At 56.1% G+C, this 12550-nt stretch overlaps 1 protein-coding gene across 1 annotated transcript in view; it reads right to left on the reverse strand.

The window, feature by feature from the left end:
• The window catches only part of LOC119953719 (transient receptor potential cation channel subfamily V member 6-like), a gene marked incomplete at its 5' end in the record, with an annotated part of 155606 nt that overhangs the window by 55228 nt on the left and 87828 nt on the right, over positions 1–12550 (reverse strand). The window contains one exon of the mRNA XM_038778267.1: positions 10253–10375. Within this exon, the coding sequence (XP_038634195.1) occupies positions 10253–10375 (123 nt within the window). The remainder of the gene's footprint in view (positions 1–10252; positions 10376–12550) is intronic.

The raw sequence follows: 12550 nt of genomic DNA on the forward strand, positions 1-12550 counted from the left end.
TGTGACCAGCTGCAGTCTGTGACCAGCTGCACTCTGTGACCAGCTGCACTCTGTGACCAGCTGCACTCTGTGACTAGCTGCACTCTGTGACCAGCTGCAGTCTGTGGTAAGCTGCACTCTGTGGGAGCTGCACTCTGTGGGAGCTGCACTCTGTGACCAGCTGCACTCTGTGGGAGCTGCACTCTGTGGGAGCTGCACTCTGTGACCAGCTGCACTCTGTGACCAGCTGCACTCTGTGGGAGCTGCACTCTATGGGAGCTGCACTCTGTGACCAGCTGCACTCTGTGACCAGCTGCATTCTGTGACCAGCTGCATTCTGTGGGAGCTGCACTCTGTGACCAGCTGCACTCTGTGGGAGCTGCACTCTGTGACCAGCTGCACTCTGTGACCAGCTGCAGTCTGTGACCAGCTGCACTCTGTGGGAGCTGCACTCTGTGACCAGCTGCACTCTGTGACCAGCTGCACTCTGTGACTAGCTGCACTCTGTGACCAGCTGCACTCTGTGACCAGCTGCATTCTGTGGCCAGCTGCACTGTGACCAGCTGCATTCTGTGACCAGCTGCACTCTGTGGTGAGCTGCACTCTGTGACCAGCTGCAGTCTGTGGCCAGCTGCAGTCTGTGGCCAGCTGCACTCTGTGACCAGCTGCAGTCTGTGGCCAGCTGCAGTCTGTGGCCAGCTGCACTCTGTGAGCAGCTGCACTCTGTGACCAGCTGCACTCTGTGGTGAGCTGCACTCTGTGACCAGCTGCACTCTGTGGTGAGCTGCACTCTGTGGGAGCTGCACTCTGTGGGAGCTGCACTCTGTGGGAGCTGCACTCTGTGACCAGCTGCAGTCTGTGGCCAGCTGCACTCTGTGAGCAGCTGCACTCTTTGGTGAGCTGCATTCTGTGGGAGCTGCACTCTGTGACCAGCTGCAGTCTGTGACCAGCTGCACTCTGTGGGAGCTGCACTCTGTGACCAGCTGCACTCTGTGACCAGCTGCACTCTGTGACTAGCTGCACTCTGTGACCAGCTGCACTCTGTGGGAGCTGCATTCTGTGACCAGCTGCATTCTGTGACCAGCTGCGCTCTGTGGGAGCTGCACTCTGTGACCAGCTGCATTCTGTGACCAGCTGCATTCTGTGACCAGCTGCACTCTGTGACGAGCTGCGCTCTGTGAGCAGCTGCACTCTGTGACCAGCTGCACTCTGTGACCAGCTGCACTCTGTGACCAGCTGCAGTCTGTGACCAGCTGCACTCTGTGACCAGCTGCAGTCTGTGACCAGCTGCACTCTGTGACCAGCTGCACTCTGTGACCAGCTGCACTCTGTGACCAGCTGCAGTCTGTGACCAGCTGCACTCTGTGACCAGCTGCACTCTGTGGCCAGCTGCGCTCTGTGACCAGCTGCACTCTGTGGTGAGCTGCACTCTGTGGCCAGCTGCACACTGTGGGAGCTGCACTCTGTGACCAGCTGCACTCTGTGGGAGCTGCATTCTGTGACCAGCTGCACTCTGTGACCAGCTGCGCTCTGTGACCAGCTGCGCTCTGTGGTGAGCTGCACTCTGTGACCAGCTGCACTCTGTGACCAGCTGCACTCTGTGGCCAGCTGCACTCTGTGACCAGCTGCACTCTGTGACCAGCTGCACTCTGTGGTGAGCTGCACTCTGTGGGAGCTGCACTCTGTGACCAGCTGCACTCTGTGACCAGCTGCACTCTGTGGGAGCTGCACTCTGTGGGAGCTGCACTCTGTGACCAGCTGCACTCTGTGACCAGCTGCACTCTGTGGCCAGCTGCACTCTGTGGGAGCTGCACTCTGTGGGAGCTGCACTCTGTGACCAGCTGCACTCTGTGACCAGCTGCGCTCTGTGACCAGCTGCGCTCTGTGGGAGCTGCACTCTGTGGGAGCTGCACTCTGTGACCAGCTGCACTCTGTGACCAGCTGCGCTCTGTGACCAGCTGCGCTCTGTGACCAGCTGCACTCTGTGACCAGCTGCACTCTGTGGGAGCTGCACTCTGTGACCAGCTGCACTCTGTGGGAGCTGCACTGTGACCAGCTGCACTCTGTGACCAGCTGCACTCTGTGACCAGCTGCACTCAGTGACCAGCTGCACTCTGTGGGAGCTGCACTCTGTGACCAGCTGCACTGTGTGGGAGCTGCACTCTGTGGGAGCTGCACTCTGTGGTGAGCTGCACTCTGTGGCCAGCTGCACTCTGTGGGAGCTGCACTCTGTGGGAGCTGCACTCTGTGGGAGCTGCACTCTGTGGTGAGCTGCACTCTGTGGGAGCTGCACTCTGTGGTGAGCTGCACTCTGTGACCAGCTGCACTCTGTGGGAGCTGCACTCTGTGGGAGCTGCACTCTGTGGGAGCTGCACTCTGTGGTGAGCTGCACTCTGTGGGAGCTGCACTCTGTGGGAGCTGCACTCTGTGGCCAGCTGCACTCTGTGGGAGCTGCACTCTGTGACCAGCTGCACTCTGTGACCAGCTGCACTCTGTGGTGAGCTGCAGTCTGTGACCAGCTGCACTCTGTGACCAGCTGCACTCTGTGACCAGCTGCACTCTGTGGTGAGCTGCACTCTGTGACCAGCTGCACTCTGTGGTGAGCTGCATTCTGTGACCAGCTGCACTCTGTGACCAGCTGCACTCTGTGACCAGCTGCACTCTGTGACCAGCTGCACTCTGTGGGAGCTGCACTCTGTGGGAGCTGCACTCTGTGACCAGCTGCACTCTGTCACCAGCTGCGCTCTGTGACCAGCTGCACTCTGTGGGAGCTGCACTCTGTGACCAGCTGCACTCTGTGGGAGCTGCACTCTGTGACCAGCTGCGCTCTGTGACCAGCTGCACTCTGTGACCAGCTGCACTCTGTGACCAGCTGCACTCTGTGGGAGCTGCACTCTGTGGGAGCTGCACTCTGTGACCAGCTGCACTCTGTGACCAGCTGCACTCTGTGACCAGCTGCACTCTGTGACCAGCTGCACTCTGTGGGAGCTGCACTCTGTGGGAGCTGCACTCTGTGACCAGCTGCACTCTGTGACCAGCTGCACTCTGTGGGAGCTGCACTCTGTGGGAGCTGCACTCTGTGGGAGCTGCACTCTGTGACCAGCTGCACTCTGTGACCAGCTGCACTCTGTGACCAGCTGCACTCTGTGGGAGCTGCACTCTGTGGGAGCTGCACTCTGTGGGAGCTGCACTCTGTGGGAGCTGCACTCTGTGGGAGCTGCACTCTGTGACCAGCTGCACTCTGTGACCAGCTGCACTCTGTGACCAGCTGCACTCTGTGACCAGCTGCGCTCTGTGACCAGCTGCACTCTGTGGGAGCTGCACTCTGTGACCAGCTGCACTCTGTGGGAGCTGCACTCTGTGACCAGCTGCACTCTGTGACCAGCTGCAGTCTGTGACCAGCTGCACTCTGTGGGAGCTGCACTCTGTGGGAGCTGCACTCTGTGACCAGCTGCACTCTGTGACCAGCTGCATTCTGTGACCAGCTGCATTCTGTGGGAGCTGCACTCTGTGACCAGCTGCACTCTGTGGGAGCTGCACTCTGTGACCAGCTGCACTCTGTGACCAGCTGCAGTCTGTGACCAGCTGCACTCTGTGGGAGCTGCACTCTGTGACCAGCTGCACTCTGTGACCAGCTGCACTCTGTGACTAGCTGCACTCTGTGACCAGCTGCAGTCTGTGGTAAGCTGCACTCTGTGGGAGCTGCACTCTGTGGGAGCTGCACTCTGTGACCAGCTGCAGTCTGTGACCAGCTGCACTCTGTGGGAGCTGCACTCTGTGGGAGCTGCACTCTGTGACCAGCTGCACTCTGTGACCAGCTGCAGTCTGTGGTAAGCTGCACTCTGTGGGAGCTGCACTCTGTGACCAGCTGCAGTCTGTGACCAGCTGCACTCTGTGACCAGCTGCACTCTGTGACCAGCTGCACTCTGTGACCAGCTGCAGTCTGTGGTAAGCTGCACTCTGTGGGAGCTGCACTCTGTGGGAGCTGCACTCTGTGACCAGCTGCACTCTGTGGGAGCTGCACTCTGTGGGAGCTGCACTCTGTGACCAGCTGCACTCTGTGACCAGCTGCACTCTGTGGGAGCTGCACTCTATGGGAGCTGCACTCTGTGACCAGCTGCACTCTGTGACCAGCTGCATTCTGTGACCAGCTGCATTCTGTGGGAGCTGCACTCTGTGACCAGCTGCACTCTGTGGGAGCTGCACTCTGTGACCAGCTGCACTCTGTGACCAGCTGCAGTCTGTGACCAGCTGCACTCTGTGGGAGCTGCACTCTGTGACCAGCTGCACTCTGTGACCAGCTGCACTCTGTGACTAGCTGCACTCTGTGACCAGCTGCACTCTGTGACCAGCTGCATTCTGTGGCCAGCTGCACTGTGACCAGCTGCATTCTGTGACCAGCTGCACTCTGTGGTGAGCTGCACTCTGTGACCAGCTGCATTCTGTGACCAGCTGCAGTCTGTGACCAGCTGCAGTCTGTGGCCAGCTGCAGTCTGTGGCCAGCTGCACTCTGTGAGCAGCTGCACTCTGTGACCAGCTGCACTCTGTGGTGAGCTGCACTCTGTGACCAGCTGCACTCTGTGGTGAGCTGCACTCTGTGGGAGCTGCACTCTGTGGGAGCTGCACTCTGTGGGAGCTGCACTCTGTGACCAGCTGCAGTCTGTGGCCAGCTGCACTCTGTGAGCAGCTGCACTCTTTGGTGAGCTGCATTCTGTGGGAGCTGCACTCTGTGACCAGCTGCAGTCTGTGACCAGCTGCACTCTGTGGGAGCTGCACTCTGTGACCAGCTGCACTCTGTGACCAGCTGCACTCTGTGACTAGCTGCACTCTGTGACCAGCTGCACTCTGTGGGAGCTGCATTCTGTGACCAGCTGCATTCTGTGACCAGCTGCGCTCTGTGGGAGCTGCACTCTGTGACCAGCTGCATTCTGTGACCAGCTGCATTCTGTGACCAGCTGCACTCTGTGACGAGCTGCGCTCTGTGAGCAGCTGCACTCTGTGACCAGCTGCACTCTGTGACCAGCTGCACTCTGTGACCAGCTGCAGTCTGTGACCAGCTGCACTCTGTGACCAGCTGCAGTCTGTGACCAGCTGCACTCTGTGACCAGCTGCACTCTGTGACCAGCTGCACTCTGTGACCAGCTGCAGTCTGTGACCAGCTGCACTCTGTGACCAGCTGCACTCTGTGGCCAGCTGCGCTCTGTGACCAGCTGCACTCTGTGGGAGCTGCACTCTGTGGTGAGCTGCACTCTGTGGCCAGCTGCACACTGTGGGAGCTGCACTCTGTGACCAGCTGCACTCTGTGGGAGCTGCATTCTGTGACCAGCTGCACTCTGTGACCAGCTGCGCTCTGTGACCAGCTGCGCTCTGTGGTGAGCTGCACTCTGTGACCAGCTGCACTCTGTGACCAGCTGCACTCTGTGGCCAGCTGCACTCTGTGACCAGCTGCACTCTGTGACCAGCTGCACTCTGTGGTGAGCTGCACTCTGTGGTGAGCTGCACTCTGTGGGAGCTGCACTCTGTGACCAGCTGCACTCTGTGACCAGCTGCACTCTGTGGGAGCTGCACTCTGTGGGAGCTGCACTCTGTGACCAGCTGCACTCTGTGACCAGCTGCACTCTGTGGCCAGCTGCACTCTGTGGGAGCTGCACTCTGTGGGAGCTGCACTCTGTGACCAGCTGCACTCTGTGACCAGCTGCGCTCTGTGACCAGCTGCGCTCTGTGGGAGCTGCACTCTGTGGGAGCTGCACTCTGTGACCAGCTGCACTCTGTGACCAGCTGCGCTCTGTGACCAGCTGCGCTCTGTGACCAGCTGCACTCTGTGACCAGCTGCACTCTGTGGGAGCTGCACTCTGTGACCAGCTGCACTCTGTGGGAGCTGCACTGTGACCAGCTGCACTCTGTGACCAGCTGCACTCTGTGACCAGCTGCACTCAGTGACCAGCTGCACTCTGTGGGAGCTGCACTCTGTGACCAGCTGCACTGTGTGGGAGCTGCACTCTGTGGGAGCTGCACTCTGTGGTGAGCTGCACTCTGTGGCCAGCTGCACTCTGTGGGAGCTGCACTCTGTGGGAGCTGCACTCTGTGGGAGCTGCACTCTGTGGTGAGCTGCACTCTGTGGGAGCTGCACTCTGTGGTGAGCTGCACTCTGTGACCAGCTGCACTCTGTGGGAGCTGCACTCTGTGGGAGCTGCACTCTGTGGGAGCTGCACTCTGTGGTGAGCTGCACTCTGTGGGAGCTGCACTCTGTGGGAGCTGCACTCTGTGGCCAGCTGCACTCTGTGGGAGCTGCACTCTGTGACCAGCTGCACTCTGTGACCAGCTGCACTCTGTGGTGAGCTGCAGTCTGTGACCAGCTGCACTCTGTGACCAGCTGCACTCTGTGACCAGCTGCACTCTGTGGTGAGCTGCACTCTGTGACCAGCTGCACTCTGTGGTGAGCTGCATTCTGTGACCAGCTGCACTCTGTGACCAGCTGCACTCTGTGACCAGCTGCACTCTGTGACCAGCTGCACTCTGTGGGAGCTGCACTCTGTGGGAGCTGCACTCTGTGACCAGCTGCACTCTGTGACCAGCTGCGCTCTGTGACCAGCTGCACTCTGTGGGAGCTGCACTCTGTGACCAGCTGCACTCTGTGGGAGCTGCACTCTGTGACCAGCTGCGCTCTGTGACCAGCTGCACTCTGTGACCAGCTGCACTCTGTGACCAGCTGCACTCTGTGGGAGCTGCACTCTGTGGGAGCTGCACTCTGTGACCAGCTGCACTCTGTGACCAGCTGCACTCTGTGACCAGCTGCACTCTGTGACCAGCTGCACTCTGTGACCAGCTGCACTCTGTGGGAGCTGCACTCTGTGACCAGCTGCACTCTGTGACCAGCTGCACTCTGTGGGAGCTGCACTCTGTGGGAGCTGCACTCTGTGGGAGCTGCACTCTGTGACCAGCTGCACTCTGTGACCAGCTGCACTCTGTGACCAGCTGCACTCTGTGGGAGCTGCACTCTGTGGGAGCTGCACTCTGTGGGAGCTGCACTCTGTGGGAGCTGCACTCTGTGGGAGCTGCACTCTGTGACCAGCTGCACTCTGTGACCAGCTGCACTCTGTGACCAGCTGCACTCTGTGACCAGCTGCGCTCTGTGACCAGCTGCACTCTGTGGGAGCTGCACTCTGTGGGAGCTGCACTCTGTGACCAGCTGCACTCTGTGACCAGCTGCACTCTGTGACCAGCTGCAGTCTGTGGGAGCTGCACTCTGTGACCAGCTGCACTCTGTGGTGAGCTGCATTCTGTGACCAGCTGCACTCTGTGGTGAGCTGCACTCTGTGGTGAGCTGCACTCTGTGGTGAGCTGCATTCTGTGGTGAGCTGCACTCTGTGGTGAGCTGCACTCTGTGGGAGCTGCATTCTGTGGTGAGCTGCACTTTGTGGTGAGCTGCTGTTTCGTGTTTGCTGACTTATTGCTGCTCAACAAGAAAAGTAGTGAGGTTTAATTGATTTTAAACACACCATTCCCTGCTCTCTGTCACCAACACTGCTCACCCACTATGCCCCCCTCTCCCGTCCCACGATTTTAGAGTTCTTCATTTTATTTCCTAAGAATCGGTCACCCATTCCCCATTCTCACAGTTGTTAAGAAGGCTTATAGTGCACTTGGGTTCATAAATAGAGGCAGAGAATATAAAAGCAGGGAGTGATGCTACACCTCTGCAAATCATTGATCAGACAACATTTGGAATATTGGGTGCAATCTAACGGAAAGGTTTCAAAGTGTCATTTGTTGAGGGTTTTGCTGGGAGTTACCCACTGGTTCTGTTGGTGAGTTCTCTCTGCTATCTAACCACACTTAATCACTTTTTTAGGCTCTGGGGAGCCCACACTTCTCCCCGCTCAAGCCCACACTTCGAATTATTTTCATAACTGAGGAGCTGAACCCGCTGGCCGGACCAGCTCCTCAGAGATCAGTCCACCATTTTGAAAATGTGTCCCGATCTATAAATGAGCCTTTGGGTCCCCCACTTCCGCCACCCATGGGCAATGGCGCCCCCCCCCCCCCCCCCCACCACACACATGAGCATTACTCCATGCCCCCTAAGTTATGACACCCCAATATGGATTCGCTGAGGGCATGTCCACTTTCAGCACCGCCTTCCAGCGCCCCGCCCTGCAATCCCCCCCCCCCCCCCCCCCCCGAGGCCTTCCAGAGGCCCTTTCATACACACCATGAACCCACTCACCCTTCATACGCCCCTTCCACCCTCCTTTCATGGGCATGGCCCCCCTCAGCCGCCCCTCATCATTGGCAGTGCCACCCTGGCAGTGCTTGCCAACTTTGCTGTGCCATCTGGGCACCTTGGCAGTGCCAGGGCCACAATGCCATGGTGCTAGCCTGGCAGTGTCAAGGTGCCCATGTTCAATGGGGAGGACCCCGCAGGGAGCCACCCTGCCCTGTCCCTAATCCAGGGGCCTCCGATGGCCCGGGAGACCCCCCAGGTCCTGTGCAGCCAGGTCCACGTTTGTGTAGATCAGTCCCGAATGGCATCTGGCTGAGGAGGCTCCGGGAGCCCGATAGATCGCGGGACAGCACTCCTATGTGGATTTTAAACCTCTTAGGCATATGAGGCTTGGTCCCATCCATTGTGGGTGGGATCCTGATCACGATGCCTCATGAGATGTGGGTGGATCTCACGAGGTGTACTGACTGTCGGGAAGCCTGCGTAGGCCTCTTCAGGCATCTACCAGATGCATTGCACTCCCGTTTGGGCGCAGCACTGTCGTAAGATTGCGTCCATTACATTCAGTTCTGTGCACCTTCTCAAGGAATTATATTAAAGCCCTAGAGAGAGTGCAGAGGAGATTTACGAGAATGATACCAGGAATGAGGAACTTTAGATACAAGAAAAGATTCGAGAGATTGGGCTTGTTCTCCTTCGAGCAGAGAAGATTAAAATATGGGACTGGATTCTCTGCACCCCTACGCCGAAAACTCCTCCAGCGCTGGGGCGGAGAATCCAGTTTCGCACATGGAATTGGGATCGGTGCTAGTTCCCCGATTCTCCGGGCCCCGAAAATGTTGTACCCAGGATACGCCACGCCGAGTATCACCCACCTGCGGCCATTGCCAGAGGCCCGCCCCGCGATTCTCCACCCCCAGAACCGGCGAGGTCCTGACGGCGTATTTCTAATATGGTCCCAGCCGTTCGGGATACTCGTGTGACGGCTGCAGACTCAGTCCGTGGCAGCCATGCTTGGGGACGGGCCCATTGGAGGGCAGGGATCCTCATATGGGACCGGGGTATTTTTGAGCGGGCAATCTGTGTCAGGCGTTTGGCCGATCAGGGGCACTATTTAGGAGGTCCAGCTCTGCGGTCCGAATCCGCCATGGAGCACGGCGCAGCCGCCGCCATGCGCATGCGCGGCCTCCGACCCTGAAGTGCGGAGGCCCGTATCTGTAGCTAAAGCTGCGAGATTCACGATGGGTCCCTGCTAGCCCTCTGCAGGGCTGTGAATATGGAGCCTTTTGACGCCAGTTTTTCTGGCATGAAAGGCCACAGTTTTTATGACAGCATGGGGACATAGTCCCTGAAACGGAGTATCCAGCCCAAGACCTTTTTAAGGTGTTCAAAATTATGAACAATTTTGACAGGGTAAAGAGGAGATGTGCAGGTTAGGCGGATTGGCCATGATAAATTGCCCTTAGTGTCCAAAATTGCCCTTAGTGTTGGGTGGGGTTACTGGGTTATGGGGATAGGGTGGAGGTGTTAACCTTGGGTAGGGTGCTCTTTCCAAGAGCCGGTGCAGACTCTAGGAGTGAAATGAGGAGAAACCTCTTTACTCAGAGAGTTGCTGGGGTTTGGAATGCGCTGCCTGGGGTAATGGTGGAGGTGGATTCCATGGAGCTTTCAAAAGAGAGCTAGATATATATTTGAAAATTATGAATTTAGAGTTCTAGCTAGCTCTTTCCCTAGCCGGTGCAGATACGATGGGTGGAATATCCTAATTCTGTGCTGTAAAATGTTTTGGCTCCATGATTCCTCACTCGCTACACATCCGCACTCCTCACTCGTTATCCGTTCCCCACTGCTCGTTTACCAGCTATCCCCCACCGGCTATTCAATACCCATTCCCCATTTTCGCATAATTAACTATTCCCTTTTCCTCACACATTACATAGCCGCATTATTGTGTATGTTCAGTGCTTGTATTCGGGGTTGCCCCAGATCTTTATACTGACTCCCCCTTCGACTGATGGCAAGAAAAGTCAACATAAATGCAACTAGTACCTGCGTAGAGCTCGCCCATGATTGACATGTTCATGAGTTCAGGAGCCACATCAAGGAGTATGACTGCTGCTTTATTGGCATTGTACATGGCCGCCACGTGTAACGCTGTCTCTCCCATAGTGCCTGTGAAGAGAGCGCAAAGAGAGCCTGAGGTGCGGATCAGTCAAGCTGGTGGTAAGAGGGAGGAAAGTTAATTGAGTCGAGGCATTGAGTAACTTGGGGAGGAAGCCAAAAACGCAATGCACCATTTTGGGGTGGGAGAGGAGTGAGTGGGGGTTTATGATTACAGTACGGCTCACATGATGTTTCTTCGGAAGTTAATGTCCCTGAGATCCCAGAGATATGTCACCATGACTTTCCAAGATGGGAATGTGGTCAGGGGCTGCGATCTGCTCAGCTCCAGGACAGGAAGGGTGCAGGAGGACTTCACTCTGAAGTAACGTTGTGGGAGTGTGGTGATCCACTGTGTTAACTGTGTGCACCTGTATTAGGGGATGTACGGTAGTACCTGTACTACAGGTTCGCCGGTAGCCCCTGCCGGCTAGCTCCGCCCACAAGGAGCCGTATAAATATGCATGACTTCTCCTGATCAGCCATTCTGCCAGCTGCTGTAGGAGGCCACGCATCTGACTGTAATAAAGCCTCTGTTGTACCAATCCGAGTCTTTAGTACAATTGATAGTGCATCAGGGAGGGGCCCGGCAAACCATATGCATGTTCTGGGCATGTCCTGAGCTGAGGAGATTTGGGGTTTCCTTCTTCAACGCCATGTTGGCGATTCTACAGATGGAATTGGAGACAGTCCCCTAGTGGCTATATTTGGGGCAGCACTGTAGCACAGTGGCTAGCACAGTGACTAGCACTGTTGCTTCACAGCGCCAGGGTCCCAGATTCGATTCCCGGCTTGGGTTACTGTCTGTAGAGTCTGCACGTTCTCCCCGTGTCTGCGTGGGTTTCCTCCGGGTGCTCCGGTTTCCTCCCACAAGTCCCGAAAGACGTGCTGTGAGGTGAATTGGGCATTCTGAATTCCCCCTCTGTGCACCCGAACAGGTGCTGGAATGTGGCGACAAGCAGCTTTTCACAGAAATCTCATTGCAGTGTTAATGTAAGCCTACTTGTGACAATAATAAAGATTATTTATTTATTTATTTGAGCTGCCCGAGCTACAGACGGGTGCGGAGCAGGTGTCCTATCTATTTCCTCGTTGGTTGCTCACAGGCAGGTGCTATTGGAGTGAAGGTCAGCTTCTCCATCCAATGGCTCGGTATGGCTGGGGGATCTTATGGAGTTTTTGCATCATGAGAAAATTAAGTACACGCTCAGGGGCGCAATTGAGGGGTTTTATAAAAGATGACGTTTTTCATTGTTTTTGAAACAGCTAGTCACGGAGAGCTGTTTGGTGGGGGGGGTTGCGGATTTCTTTGTGGGTGTTTTTTGTTTTATTTTATTGTTCTGTGTTCATTAAAAAATGTTCACCAGAAGTATTTTTTGTTTTAAATGAAAAGTATGTTCCAGCGGAACGGTGTTTTGGCACATCACAGATTAAGTAAAAATATGGATATGCTTTGCTTTGATTTCTAAGAAAGGTACAACAGTGACGGAGACCAACTGTGTTCTCACAAATTCTCAAAGGCATTGGTGACATTGGAGAAGGATGAATCGCAGGGCTGTCAACATTGTACTGTGAGGATAGGTCCATATATATCAATAAATACACTAGCTGGTTGGACAACATAGAAAACAGGAACAGGAGGAGGCCATTCGGCCCTTCGAGCCTGCTCCGCCATTCATTATGATCATGGCTGATCATCCAACTCAATAGCCTGATCCCATCGTCTCCCCATATCCTTTGATCCCCTTCGCCCCAAGTGCTATATCTAACTGCTTCTGAAAACATACCATGTTTTGGCCTCAACTACTTCCTGTGGTAACGAATTCCACAGACTGACCACTCTCTGGGTGAAGAAATGTCTCCTCATCTCTGGACACCCCCACCATGGGAACATCCTTCTTGAATCTACCCTGTAGTCCTGCTGTAATTTTATAGCTTTCTATGAGATCCCTACCCCATCCTTCTGAACTCCAGCAAATACAATCCTAACCTAATCAATCTGTCCTCATACACCAGTCCAGCCATCCCAGGAATCAGTATGGTAAACCTTTGCTGCACTCCATCTATTGCAAGAACACCCTTCCTCAGATAAAGAGACCAGGGGCGAAATTCTCCGCGGACCGTCGTGACGCCGATTTCCGGCGAGCAAGAGCGGTGCAGATGACTCCGGCGTCGGGGCTTTCTTTT

This window comes from Scyliorhinus canicula, chromosome 18 (assembly GCF_902713615.1).
Source record: "Scyliorhinus canicula chromosome 18, sScyCan1.1, whole genome shotgun sequence".
NCBI classification, from domain to species: domain Eukaryota; kingdom Metazoa; phylum Chordata; class Chondrichthyes; order Carcharhiniformes; family Scyliorhinidae; genus Scyliorhinus; species Scyliorhinus canicula.